Consider the following 14,491-nt stretch of genomic DNA (forward strand, 5'->3'; position numbering starts at 1 on the left):
AGACTAACTGATCAACACCGATACCAAAATGTGACTGATAACAGGTGTTAGTCCTTCTTTATGAATCAAGACATTCACAACATTTTAGTTTGTTGATTTGAAAGGGTGTACCTAAGGATGCCATCGACCTTCTGCATGAAAAACGCTTCAGATCAAGCAGTTCAATATTGGGTCAAGTATTTGGTTTGGGTCAAATATTTAATCTGTGTGAATACAAGGTGTGTGGTTTATGGTTATGATGCCCCACAGTCTCATTCACAGGTAAATGATCAGTAAACGAAGCATAACAAACACATTTTGTCATGTGCTGCCCCCTCACACAGAAGGACTCCTGGGTGAAGAGCCACATTACCCATATCAGTACCTGAAACTGTGGCTGTAATTTCACACATTAAGGGCAATTTAGAATCAACAATAAGCTTCAGATTCATAGTTTTTGAATAAAATACCTGCCCAACTCACACAGAAAAGTCCCTGATTCGGAGATATCCCGACTGTGAGAGGACATTGCAAACACAAACTATGCCACCTGTTTCAACACCTAGGTTATAAAAATCAGTAACACTCCTATGACTATTAAAGTTTCACAAAAAGTAAATACAGAGCCTTGTCAGTTAGTTAAGAGCAGAGTCGAGATTTGTAAAGTCAACAAATCGTCTTTGTACTATGAAAAAGACCAAAACATAAGCTGGCTTTAACCGACAATTATGGTGTTACTAATTTAGACATTGGTTTATTTTTTTAAATGCATTCAAAGATGGGAAAACTATAACTTCATAAGAAATGTATATTCTTAAGCAAGTGGTAGTTTTCCAAAGTTCTTTAAGAATAAATAATTAGAGTCAAAACTGTGCTGTTATTTAATCAAATCTATCTTAACCCTATCATTGGTATGCAGGAGGCAATGACCGAAAAAATGTTGTCTTCTCCCTATGAAAGCAATATTAATTAGTAACCAAAAAAACTAAACTTCTCCTGAGGATTTTTAAATGTATTCTTATCAGTTTTACGTGCAGCTCAGACAATAAAACCTGATAAACGGTATCCCTCCCAACATTTCTGGCATGCTGTTTCGTCTGTTGAGTCTACTTTTCATAGATGGCCGTGTTTAACATATTAGAGTGATGAGTGAGAGCGCGTCTGATGGATGAGCAATAATATTGTCGACGTAACCACACGTCGACTTGTTGTGAGGCAATTTAACGACTGTTTTAGGTTTTTCTTTATCTCTTTATCTTACGTGACACATTTTGATAAATAATTAAAACAAATTTTCTGGGTGACCTCTAAAGGTTGTTACATATATATATACATTAAATTTGTTACTAAAAAAACACAGAACTCCCATGCCACCCAAGACCACTTTAAAACCCCTCATCTAAGAACAACCATGCAGGTAGTTTAACCTGAAAAAGTTCTTCTATGTAATGTTTATAGTTTCTTAGGCCAAGATATATCCAACTAAGGCAATTTTGGTGTGAGAGATGATGTTGAAATTGAACATATTGCTCATTGCTTTGGTAGTTTCTATGTGCTTCTGAACTGTAGTCATCAAGTGTAACATCTGGATTGTAAATGAAAAAGTCTCTCACACCGAAAGTCGCCGAGTGATGAAGTGGAGACATTGGAATGAGGAAAAGGAAACAATGTTTTGATGTTTGGATCATTTAAGTTTTCTATCATTTGTTTCTATTCTTGATACATATTCTTCCTTGTTTTCTTTTTAATTTGGTACAATTAAAAACCCTTCATGCTTAAGATCAGGTTATTAGCCTGATCTTAAAGGAATCACATTATTAACCTGATTCCCTTAAGATCGTTATTGTCAGGAATCACAATAAAACATAGAAAAAGTAGTAATCAATTATTAGATCTCTTCCTCCTTGGTACACAATGACTTGTTGTTGGAAGGAATTTCTCTTTCTCTTGTTTTTTTCTGAACTTCCTGAAGAAACCGCTTCTTGTTTTCGGTGTTTTCTGTAACAAAGCCAAGTGAATAAAGACTTTTAAAAAAAATCAAAGTCTGACATTTCTTCCTCTGCTTCATATCTCATAGATTGCTTTTCTTTTTTTAATCTGTCTTTTTATTACCTGATATCAGACATGACTGTGCGCTCACGTGTCCACAAACCACGTAGTATGCTTATGGGTAAACTTACAGCTACTTACAAAGTTTTGTCAATAACCATGGTAACATTTTATTAATTTTAACAGACCAAACCTAATAAAACATTAAAACTATTTGTTGGTAGTTTGCACTTAGCCTTGAATTCCCCCTCAGCACCCTCAGGCTCATTTCCTGTCACCATGACCTCAACAGTGTGTTTCTAGTTGAAGTATGACAGACATGTTATTAGCTAGGATGTGTCAATCCTGAAGCAAAACCTCCATCATTAAGAAAGAATGACATGGGGATGTTCCCTGTAGCTCAGGAGCAGCTTTGTTGAGTCTCAGACCAACACTGACAATAAAACCCAAACAAGTCACATGATCAGTTTGCTTTTATTTGAGTTTATTATATATATTTTTTAGCATATTTTGGACTGTACTATCCAAGGTATTCAGAGTGAAGGTTAAAAAAATTCAGTGTCCACATTTCATAACTGATTTGTGTTAAACCTGACAATGATTTAAGACATTGATTTTTCTAGATTTTTACATCTTTAAAAAAAAAAAAGTTTTACAGGACATGTGAGTTATGTGTGTTTAGATTTTCAGAGAATTTTAAAGTTCTCACTTCCCCTTTTACATTTGAGTAGAAAGGCCTGTGATTCAAAAGAAAAATATACAGTACAGCAATGGAATAAATTTTGACCACATCGTTGTTGCAGCTTAAATAGGATTTAGGACAGAAAATAACAGCAAGGTGGTTGGGATACAAGTTTGAGATTAACAGATCCTCAAACGGTGTGCGTTAACTCAATGTGCTAGCAGAAAACACATCAGCACTGACATCAGAGAAGAAACTGTTGCTGCCTATAAATGTCAAGTCACGTTTGAACTGATTTCTAATAGTTTTCACTTGACTGCTTAGGTTGGACGTGAGTTCTGAGGGTCTTTCAGAAGAACTAATTTAATTCAAGATAATTCAGAGCCACATTTCCTTTGTGCCTTTGCACCACTTTCCAGCTGACCTACACTGCACCACTTGCAAGGTGTCACGTAATTCTGGTGATGGTCCCACTCCCACTGTAAGTCTGGCTCCTGAGCAGTGAGAAGGACAAAAAACAGGCTGAGCTGTCCTGATCATCTCCTGCACTCGAGCCCACGCTCTGTTCATCCTAATTAGATCCACACAAAGCAAGATGGGTTCCCCTTGCCCGATCTCATAGAGCAGGATCTGAGCAGGCCACACACTGACGTACAACCATAGTCACAGTCATGCTCTGGCATCAGACAGTGAGGAAATAACAACTTACTAATAATGCCTCCACACAATCAGGTCGTTTTCGTGCTGTGATAGGCCAAGTTCTTCCAACGGGATATCCCGAGCCAAACATTATGTGATGGAGAAGCAACTCTTTATGAGGATGAGCTGAGATGACAACTGATGCACATGACTTAATTAATACAATGCTCTTAGTCCTGCATGTGGGTGTGTTTTCATTTGGATGTGGAAGCTGTTTCTTTTGTGAGAAATGCGATGGAAAACTTTCTATTGAGGTTAGAGAGGACGATGTCTAGCGCTGGCGAGCTGATTCACGACGCCATGCTACCCGTCACGTCAGCATTTTTGTCGTCGTGTTTGAAGTGGACAGGGTCCTCTGGAGACTTTATCCTCCACCCACTTGCTGCATCTCTTCCAACAGAGGCTGGGTGTATGTTTTCAGAATGGGCGGTATTTCTTATACATCAATTACAGTAAAGCTGTTTTTTCCCAGAACCTTTTCCCAGAAAAGTTGGCAGCTGGAAACCATAATAATGCCCCATTTTGTGTGATAATTTCCCCTATTTCTCTTTCATTACATACAATGTCCAATGTAAGGAAATGCCATGTTTAAAAATGAAGAGTTTATGAAATAAGCCAGTAAATCTCTGACAAAAAAACATAAAGGTTTAAGAGAAATGTACTGAAGCCATCTGAACCATTTCATCTTGTAACTTATCTGCACTGCCTTGGCATAAATCTTGTTGGGTCTGACAAGCACGTACATGTTTTATCTGTACTGTTGAGATGTGAAAGCTCTTGTAGCTGCACAAAAATGTGAGCGTAGGCTGAATAAATCCTGCACAGACTACTCACAGGGTACTGGTTTATTAAAGCTCACTGGAGCTTTCATATCTGTCACATTTATTCTCTTACTAATAGAGTTCAGGAGCAAAACAAGTACAAGGCTGAAGAGGTGCAACATTTACCAATAAAAAGGATCAGTCAGATAAAACACTGGCCTTGGTGTTTGCTTTGTTTTGTGCCACTTAAAGTTAAACAACTCAGATTAATAATTACATTGTTGTTCCCATTTTCATGAGAACAGATAGGGTGTTTACATATATATATATATATATATATATATATATATATATATACTGTAAATATGTAGTGTGAATGGCAACTTCTCTACTTTGAAAGTGTGAATGTCAGAGTTTTTGACCTTGTGAAGCACAGCTGACTGAATATTTCATTACATGAAACCGGAACTATGTCCTCTTGTAACTGTTTGACTTCTTGAATTTGCTAAATTAATTCCCATGACAATTTGGGATCTGGCTGCTAAAATTTAACTCAGCTTGATGATTTGAAACATGTAAATGATAAATAAAAGCAAAAACAAAAGAAAGCTGTAAGGTCAGATGTACATTTTTAAAGTATTCCCATTGCAAAAACTACTTTACAAGAGTCAGAATCCTGTTTTTTGTTCTGTGGACTGTACAATTAAAATGGGGACGAGTACATGAGAATGTGCAATTTAAGAATGAAATGCATGTTGATCTTCAGAATTCAGGAAAAGGCTACCAAAGAAAAAAATAGATACTTGCCTAAAATTTCATAGACAGAGCAAGAAATAAAAAGTTTAAAAGTGAAAATGTAACAAGGAAGGCTGATAAGGATTAAATCAGATGGGACAAATCATTTATTTTAAAGTTTGTCACGTTTATCTTCCAGGTGTGGCAATAATTTTGGATGGAGCTGTACTTGAACATCAAGTTAGTTATCTAGAGAAATAAGAAGCACAAAAAGAAAGGGTGTGTTTTCTTCTTTTCATTGGTAGGCTGAATAATACATTTAAATGATTGAGAACAGGCCTAAAAAATTCAAAAAGCAAGAAGTTTCAAGAATTTGAAAATGTGTGTTTTAAGTTTAAAGTAGACAGAAAGGAAGTCCAAAAATTGTGCCAGTTCTGCCAGAGTTTATTCAATTCAAACAAGAACATGCCACATAATATTTCTTACACTCATATTACACAATTCATGACATTTCATTTGAAGATTTCTGCAGTTTAGACACATATACTGTCATTCCAAGTTCTCTTTTAAAAAAAAATAAATCTGTGAATTAGTAGAAAAAATAGAAATGCATATTGCAGTGTATTGCATCAGACCTATGAATCAGTCATGATGAGTGTAACCATGATGTTTTCCAGTTTTAGCCATATGTGTGCAAATCTACAGAAATTATCATCATGAAACAATAGGAATGCAATGAGTACGACTGCGGCTGAAAGTATAAGGTGTCAGTGAAGTTATCAATTATTTTTAAATTACAATAATAACTTAAGGCACTTAATAAATTAACACATACTTGGAAAAATCTACAAATAAAAAGACAAATAAATAAAAAATATAAATACAAAATAACATTAAATAACATATTAAATAACATCTTTTCTTTTAAACTCAGTATTTAGAGCTCAGAAGTCCTTTCTTTCAGAATAACTGTGGGGTTAGGGTTACTGCCGCGCGACTGCGACGTGCTCGAGTTGATGGTCATGGATCCGGTCTCTTTGATGTCAGGCACGTAAAAGGACGCCACTGGACAGGGACCTTGAACGTTGTTGCAAACTAGCCTCTGCAGGGAGGCGGTGTTGACGATGTCAAAGCCGACTGAGCCTCCAAAGGTGCTGGGCTTCCAGTACTCTGGTGAGCAAATGGGATTCCCCATCAGGCCTTTGAGGGAGAAAGGAGCCCCCATCTCCACCATCGTCTCCCCAAAAATGGCGTTCGACCGGGGCTTCTCCACGAGCAGGCCGAGGTAGAGCTCCACAGCGTCAACGTCTCCATACAGCTCCTCCAGTATGGCGGCCATTTCTTTTTCTCCTGTAGAGAAAAAGATAAACGGTTTTAGCTTGTGGTTCAATCTGGCTTGTCTCACTTGCACCACTTCTTAACTTTCCAATTTGATCTTTCCTTTGTCTCCTCACATCTAACCTTTTCCTTAATAACCTCTTAATACCTCTCGGGGTAGTTTTCCTATCCCTCCCTGGAGCTGCTGGTCTCTCTTGTAAGTTTACATCTTTGCTCTTTGTAATGACAATCTGCTTACATTATGCCAGGATGTAATGAACATCTGCCTCTTACAGACATGGAAATAAACATTTAACCTCCCAAACTGCTGGGGTGTAAGTGCAAAAGCATGTCCTTAATAAAACCTAAGTATGTCAAGAGCTGTGTTCAGTAGCTTTAGGTATGCTTTTCAAACTTGTTGACAATTAGACAAAGCAGTAAGAGTCTGGCATTACATGGAAGAGTTGATAATTTCCTGGTAATCCTTTTGCGTCATCTGCTCCACCTACATGTATCAGTCTTTGTTAGTGGTGTTGAATTTGTCTCACCTGTCATGTCTTCAAACGAGGTGTAGGGCTTCATGGAGAATCTCTTCCTGTAGGCATTGAGGGATTGGTAGTGCATTTTTCTGCTGTTCTCGATGGACTTGATGGCGACATACAAGATGGGTCCTGGAACGTTCCTCCCACCAGCGACCTGTAAAAGGGGAATACAATTTTTAAAGTCATGAAGCTTTAGAGTCATGTTGGGGTTAAAATGTAGCTGTTCCTTCAGCTGCATTGAGAGTCCTTACCCGTCCTGCAGTCTGCTTGGTAAATGAATCCACCAGGTTGTTGATGCCGTGCTCGGTCATCACAGTGGTGTTGAAGACAAACTCTTTGTAGCTGTAATCCCTCTCCTCGACGTGGAAGCTGTCAGGCATCAGAGGGTGCCAGTGGTAAAGAGTGTTGAACTCTGATGCGATGCGGTTTTGGTACTGGAAGCGTTTGCTGAAGAGCAGCTCTGGGTCAAACTTCAGTTTGAAGTGATATCCGCTCAGGTGCTGCACGTAGTCCTCAATCACAATCTTGATGGTCTCACCTACAGAGATGAAATATGTAATCAAATTTAGGCTATTCTTTCTGCTTAATTTGCATTTTGAAAAAAATATTTCCACTTCCTGCTGCAAAAAGGAAACTGACATTTCATTACTGCCAAGCCAAAACACGCTACTGTGATTATGATCAATAGCGCTATTCAAGGAATACCAAAACTACAAACACAACTTCCTCTCCTCGAAACTATTATCAGCCATTCCGCATTCTTGGCGACGTTACGTTAAAATTTTTTTGCAGAAGTCAAAATTTCTCACCAATAAGGATGAGCCGAGAGGTCTGAAAGAGTCTTTCGTCATCCCAGTCTGGGTGAACTTCCTTCAAAACGTCACACACCCGGTTGTGCTCACGGAGCCAGATGGTGGCGTACATCATGAGGCCTGGGACCAGACCGAACGCCTCGTGGCCAACAGCGAAGCGCTGAGAGTCTGGGATGTGTGGCGGGTAGTGCATTTCAACACCAACATCCTTAACCAGTGGAGGGTACACCTCTCCCTTTATCATCTGTAGAGTTACACAAGAAGGACAAAAAGGAAGTGTGAGACACAGATGTGTGTGTTTGAAGCCTTTGTCTTAATGAAATGTGGCTCTCAGCTCTTACCTGATATTTAAGCTTTCCGTCCTTGAAAAGCCTCAGTTTATGTTGCTTCTCCAGGTTTTCACCATAAATGTGGCCGAGATCAACCTAAAAAACCAAAAACATTTTCAGGTCATGATTTAATTTTTCTTATAAGACATTTTGTTTAATAATCTATTCTGAATTAGATTTGACTACTCACCCCATGGCCTTTAGCCACTGTGAAAGCAGGTCCGTTCTTCATATCAGACTTGAAGAACTGGTGTGTGAAGTGTTGCGCGAAGAACGCAAACATCAAGCTGGTACCCTGCGGGTCTGGAATAAACCGTCTCCTCACCAAGAGCTTTTCCGCCAAAACCTTGACATCAGGTAGCTCCTTTTTACCTGAAAACAACAAGACAAACATCAGCTTAAATACAGCAGGAAGCTGGCTTGTGTTTATGATATGATTTCAGGGCAAATGCTCAAAAATGTGCTTTCTTTGTGGCATGCTGGGACAGGTTTGGGCTTGCTTTCATAAGACGGTTTCCTCTCACACAAGCAGAAAAACAAAAGGTTTTATTGTGATCTTCCACTGATGTAATAGGAACGGGATGCTCTTGTGCTTTAAATAAAAATCTAAGAAAACTGGTTCTCCTGAAGCGCAGAAAGTGTACTCACCTACGACTCCCATAGGGGTTGGGCAATCAGCCGGAACTGGAGGAAGGGCACGGGTATAGTAGGACAGATTGGAATAGGCTTCCCAGCTTTTGTATCCATAATCCGCATTGTAGGTAGGAGGACTGTCAATCATATGGGATCGTGCTAGAACGAGGAAGGACATTATTTATTTATTCATGTTGCATAAACTTACAACTTGTTTCTGTATAAATTACTTAATTTCTCCACTGAGTAAAAAGCAGAGGCTTACATGTCAAGACATATTTCATGATGGCATCTCTGAGAAATGAGATATTGTTGATGATGTTCCAGAAACCCTTGAAGTGGGTGAGGATGTAGTGCACCGTGTTGGGTGAAGGCTTTAGGGAAACTTTTATCCAAGTGAGGAACTCAGCTGCAAATGACAGAAATGGGGAAGATGAGTTAAGATGTCAACAGCAGCTCCAATGTATCAATTCGAAATAAAATAGGGGTTTCTTTTTATGCACTTACGTGTTGTGCAGTTTTGTCCATAAAAACCAGTGCGTGTGCAGTCGCATTCATAGTTTTCTGAACCCATCGCTGTGCACACACCCCTGTTCTGGCATGGCTCTGAGCAGCAGGGGTTACCTACAGCGGAGACATTTAGTAAAAATGAAGATCAACATCCTAGAAAGCATTTTAAACATTTCAATTACACCATTCAGACACAGACTCGACAATCAAACTTTAATCTAAAACAATAAAAAACTTACTTCTAAAGTAATTTATATAACTTAAAATTCACACGAAATTACTTTTAAAGTTATTTTTTCTTACCTCCATTGCATAAAGAAACGCTGGTTGCCAGCAGTAAAGCAGCAAGTGTTAAGAAAAGATCCATTCTGCTATGTACTCTCTTCATTTTGCGAGCCGGTCTCTTTGTCTGCGAGAAGTAAATAAGAGGCAACGCAGACCTGACGCTACATTTATACTCTGAAGTCGCCGCCCACTCTGACCTATTACCTATTAACGGAAGTCTTATTATGGATATTAAACAAAGGAAAAAAAGAGACAATTTTACAGAACACTCAAATTTCATAAAAGAGATGTATTTTATTAAAATAGTGTAGACTTTATAATAATGATGTTTATTAGTGTTTCTGTATGTTATACTCGCAAACTGACATAGATAAAAAGAAAAAGAAAAGACAACGAATTGAAACCAAATGGTTATAGGTTGACTTTGAGAGAGTTTTTTTTTTTTTTATTAAATTGTAAAAATAAATAGTTATTCTTTTTCTCATCAGTTTTAAAATGTATTGTTAAATTAAATGATTTCAAGAATTTGTGCTAACAGCAAAATGAGACCCAGAATGCTGTAGCCTCGATGTAAATCAGATGAGAAACGGACAGAGAAAGAATACTGGAAATAGGAAGACTATTTATGCTATGAATTAATGAATGGAAAAAGGGTATGATTATATAAGTTAAACTTCATCATACTCCTTTTCAGACTCGCAGTCACCGAATAAGTGTTGTATTTACATGTATTTGAGTATGTAAGTTTGATAGTAAGGTATTGCATTTACACTTAGAAACATAAAAGTCTTTATTATTATTAGTTTTTGTTGGTGAAATGTCTGAAATAAATTATCTTCAAATCAAATCAAAGAGTGGTTTTAACGAGGATGGCAACACGATTTATTTTATGTAGAAAAACAAGTATATGTATAAACATCAAGATAAAAAAAATCTTATATCACTTGACCTAAACGTAACACGTCAACCTGAATGCATCATACAATAACATTATTTTTATTATTCCTCTGACGTATTAATCATACAGATGACAATTACATTGGCTTTTCAAGCCGAAATGAAAGGTCTGCAACGTATGGCAGAAAAATAAATCAACGTTCTTGTTGGATCAATTAAGTTGAAGTGATGTGATAATATTTAAATTATAGATGGAGAACTTTAATCATAAGATATTTAAAAACACCCCCCCACACACACACGCACACACACACATTGTCTAGGAACAGTAGATTGATTTAGACTGGAATGTATTGAAAAAATATTATGACAGGTTTTTGTCGTCATTGCTGTGTCATGTTCTCTGTTATCTTACTAAAGTGAAAAAAGTGCCCTCGTGTGGAGGAATTTGCGCGTCGGAGCGCATTTGGGAAGATTCTCTGGGGGGAGTTACCAGCACTGTTCCTGCTGAGTCAACTTCTGACTTTTTTACTGTGGGTTTTCCACACCGTTTACTTTGACAAATGTAACTTTTTCCTTTTGAATTTTTCCCCTTCTTCATCTAACTCAATTTTATCTGTTGCATTAGTTTGAATGCAACAGAACTGAACTCTACCCGACTACCGGGTGCCGAGAAGCGCCTCCTCCATCTTCATTCTTGCACTGCGATTATGCTCGCTCAACATGACACATTTAAATGGATTTATAAATTGAAACGCGATCTTGTTCAGGTACGTTTCTGTTTCCTTCTTTATCTGCACACGATGTCTCGCTTTTTGTGACACAAAATCGGACAGATGTGTGAAAGTGTGTCCATAAACTCGGCTACTACTGGAGCCTGGTTTTGAAGGGTTAACGCAGTGGACGCTCACACAGAATAAGGAAGCTGAAAATACATTATTTACGCGCATTAAGGTGCATTTTAAAAGTCCAGTTCATAATTGTCTGTTTCAACACCTAAATTTGACAGATTATTGTAAACATAGCTTCTTGCTGGAGGATGAGACAGAGAATATCCGTACACATGTAGCGCATAAGTTAATAAGAGTAAGCATGTAGTTTAATGTGTTGTTCTAACTGTCATCTGCATTATTTTGCATGATCAAAACCAATGGATTAAAATCAATAAATGTGCATAGCCAACACTGTCAGTCCGTCTCCAAAGAATCAGGCCAAACCAGTTGTTGGTGTCGAATGGCCGGTTTTTTAGATACGCTTGGGAAAGACTGCAAGGTTTTCTCACAGTAAAAGTCCTTCTAAGAAGTTCACAGTGATTCATACACGTAATCCTCCATACCTTTTGTTGTTTTAATGTCTCAGAGTATTAGCAGCGAAACGAGTAAGCCTCCTGTCTATTAAAGTTTGAACTACTGCAGCTGTTTTGCATCATGGCAGGTTGCTGTACTTTATGAAAATGTGAGTGCCGCGGGGGCCGTCCGTGGAGCTATTTTGGCCGCCTGCATGCGCTCATTGTGTGCGGCTGAACCAGGGCAGCCAGCGAGGAGAGCTGGCACCGTCACAAGTTGAAGCTCTTCGCTGCTAAGTACGTGACGGCTGCGGTGAACACAGAGACCCTCTACGTGCTCCCTGTCTACTTGATGACAGCACGCTTTGATGAGCAGCTGAAAAGAAAAAAGACTCAATGAACTTCAGCTGTGTTATCGGCATTGCACATGCCCATTTGCGCACCATTCATGCAAATTTCTAAAGAGTGAAAACATTTATGCGGCTAAAAATAATCACCTTGTCGTCTCTTTTGCAAATATACCCCCAGCTTTACATTTTACTGCTGGTTATGTGACACAGCAACTTTGTCACAACTTTGTTTATTCTCAATGAGTCTTCAGGAAGTATCCATACCCCTTGTCTTGATGTTACAACCACAAATGTGAGGGGATTTCATTGCGTTTTATGTGATAAAACAACATAACGTCTTGCTAATCAGAGAAACAGCCATGAATTCTGGTTGCTTTGACTGAGCTGCAGAAATCTATTGCTGAAGTAGTAAAATATTTTGGCAAGATAACTATAAGTCAAGCTCTCCACAAATTTGGCTTTTATTAAAAGTGGCAAGATGAAGGCCATTATGGAAAAGTGATAATTAGGCCATAAATGGGAGGCAACAACATTTGACAGAAAGTCTCAACATTGAACTATTGTGGCTTATATGCAAAACAATGTGTTGATCAAAAAACTATTCCTACCCATCTCACTTAACACACCAAAACAAAACAAACAGACAGACAAAAAACAAACAAACAAACAAACAAAAACACCATGCTGTGGGGATGCTTTCCTTCAACAGGGACAGGGAAGCTGGTCAGACTTGATGGGAAGATGGATGGAGCTAAATCCAAAATGATTCAGATGGAAAACCTGGGAGGGAGGATCATCCTCATGAGGTTCATGATCCTAAACATTCAGTCAAAGTCACACTGGGATGTTGAGAGCCGGGGTGTCAAAACATTTTGTAACGTGGGTCAAAACTGGCAACTCGAGTACTCAGGTAAAAAAAAAAAAAAAACTAAACAAAAAACATTTAATGAACTAAAATCACAAGTTTCCTGCGCAACAACAATCTAAACACATATTTTAATTAAGCAGAGATTTTTTTTTCTGTGATAATGTCTAAATCATTGTAGATTCAAAGCTTCAAAAGGGTTTTGCATGTTTTCTTTATTGGAAGAAATGCATTCACTTTACCAATTTAACAGATTTTGTCTATTATTACAAATAAAAACATAATTTAGGTCAATCTTTATTTGAAAAAACTTTAATACTGTAAATAAAAGCAGACTTCGTCCACCAAAATCTACATTAGCATATAAATCAATGGATCATTGCGATCCTATCTACCATCACATTAAAGAGAAAGCACAAAAGCTTGGACCTTAAAAGGTAAATACTTTGTGTTGTAGTTAACATTTTATGAGAAAATTTTAACTTCTGGGTTATAGTTTTTTCCTAATTGGATAAAAAAGTTTTCATCTGCATCAATCACATGTACTGGTGGGATTCATTTGTGGCATTCAGGGGCCACACAAAATCAGTCCATGGGCCATACATGGTCTGTTAGAATGTCCCAGTTCAAGTTCAGGCCTGAAACCAGTTGGAAATTTGTTGTCAGTACTTGAACCTTTATGCTTAAAGACACTCCATCCAATCTGACAAAGCTTGAGCTTTCTGCAAAGATGAGTGAGCAAGAATTTCATCCCGTAAGAGCAATGCTGGTGGTCCACATAAAGCATGTCTCTGTAACTGCAGTGAACCTATTAATTCTCAGAGGAGCTGAGTATTTAATACATGCCACACATTTTAAGGTTTTAAAGCAAAGACAGAAAACCTAACATTAAAGAACTTTGAACTCAACAGACTCACAGTTTGATTCTTTTTTGTACTCTAACTTGTCATATCAAGAACATAAAGATGTATAAAACACACACATTCATGCACACATTTGTTTTTGGTCTGGTTGTCTTATCACAAGTTAGTGGTTCAGCACACTTCCTTTTGGTTCTGCCGAGATGCAAAGGGTTGTGCTGATAATGACGGTTCTGGGCTGCACAATTGTCAAAACGTTTGTCTTTTATCCCAGCCTGGAATCTGTCTGCATGGAGGTTTTATCATCACTCTGTGTGCTAATGGGTAATCCATCAACGCACCAACCAGTTGTCCATAATTGAAACTTATCGCAAATACATTTAAAAAAAAAAAAAAAAAAATTCTTGTTTGTTAAATGTATGAAAATTCCAACTCTAGTTTGTTAGTACTGGTTAGCAAACAATATATTTCTGATGCCTTTTTAATATTTAGTTTAGTAAAAATGAGAAAGTTTTGCGATGTTGCCATGATGAATAGAGATAATCTTTTTCTTGTCCTTTTATTTGGCGTCAAAACTCATACCTTCAAAAAGAAGCTGCATAGATTATTTTTTTTCCAAGGTTAACTCCTTATTATAGTTAACTGGTGACCTAAAACAAAGTTCATTTTCGCAAAGTTAACCTGAAAAGTTTGTTTGCTTTAGTTCTAAGGAAAAAAATCTGATCTTCATCTAAATCAGCTTCTTCTGTTGTTGTTTCAGGCCAACTGCATCAGTGTGTGACTGAGATGCGCTGAGTCAAAGTTTACATCACGTCGAGGGCTTTCCTGAGAATTACTCTCCAAACATTGCAATGGCTTCCAATATAATTGTGAGTATGGGACGGTGTGATATTTCTAGCAC

The 14,491-nt window shown here is 37.8% G+C and overlaps 2 protein-coding genes across 4 annotated transcripts in view; one reads left to right on the forward strand and one right to left on the reverse strand.

Moving 5' to 3' along the window:
- Positions 1–5,326: 5,326 nt before the first annotated feature.
- Positions 5,327–9,490, reverse strand: ptgs2b (prostaglandin-endoperoxide synthase 2b). Its single transcript, XM_028027538.1, has 10 exons — positions 9,352–9,490; positions 9,046–9,162; positions 8,804–8,947; positions 8,554–8,697; positions 8,096–8,277; positions 7,918–8,001; positions 7,574–7,820; positions 7,016–7,302; positions 6,771–6,918; positions 5,327–6,255 (listed from the first exon to the last, which is right to left on the reverse strand). The coding sequence occupies exons 1-10, from the start codon at positions 9,434–9,436 to the stop codon at positions 5,843–5,845; spliced, it is 1,851 nt and encodes a 616-aa protein (XP_027883339.1). The 5' UTR covers positions 9,437–9,490; the 3' UTR covers positions 5,327–5,842.
- Positions 9,491–10,691: 1,201 nt separating this feature from the next.
- Positions 10,692–14,491, forward strand: part of pla2g4ab (phospholipase A2, group IVAb (cytosolic, calcium-dependent)) — a 31,351-nt gene continuing 27,551 nt past the window's right edge. The window contains exons 1-3 of one of the 3 annotated variants that reach the window (XM_028027535.1): positions 10,704–10,763; positions 10,859–11,000; positions 14,351–14,459. In XM_028027535.1, the coding sequence (XP_027883336.1) occupies positions 14,442–14,459 (18 nt within the window). In that variant the 5' untranslated portion in view covers positions 10,704–10,763; positions 10,859–11,000; positions 14,351–14,441. Of the gene's footprint in view, positions 11,001–12,648; positions 12,672–14,350; positions 14,460–14,491 lie in introns of those variants that run through there. The other 2 variants (XM_028027534.1, XM_028027536.1) reach the window with 2 other exon arrangements.

This window comes from Xiphophorus couchianus, chromosome 9 (genome assembly GCF_001444195.1).
Source record: "Xiphophorus couchianus chromosome 9, X_couchianus-1.0, whole genome shotgun sequence".
Classification (NCBI taxonomy): Eukaryota; Metazoa; Chordata; class Actinopteri; order Cyprinodontiformes; family Poeciliidae; genus Xiphophorus; species Xiphophorus couchianus.

Excerpts from the sequence above, each read along its gene's own strand:
- ptgs2b (XM_028027538.1), bottom strand. The coding sequence starts at position 9,436 with ATGAAGAGAGTACATAGCAGAATGGATCTTTTCTTAACACTTGCTGCT. Across the intron at positions 8,698-8,803 it reads CATGAAATATGTCTTGACAT|CACGATCCCATATGATTGAC; the intron begins GTAAGCCTCTGC and ends TCCTCGTTCTAG. Across the intron at positions 8,278-8,553 it reads AACCCCTATGGGAGTCGTAG|GTAAAAAGGAGCTACCTGAT; the intron begins GTGAGTACACTT and ends TGTTGTTTTCAG.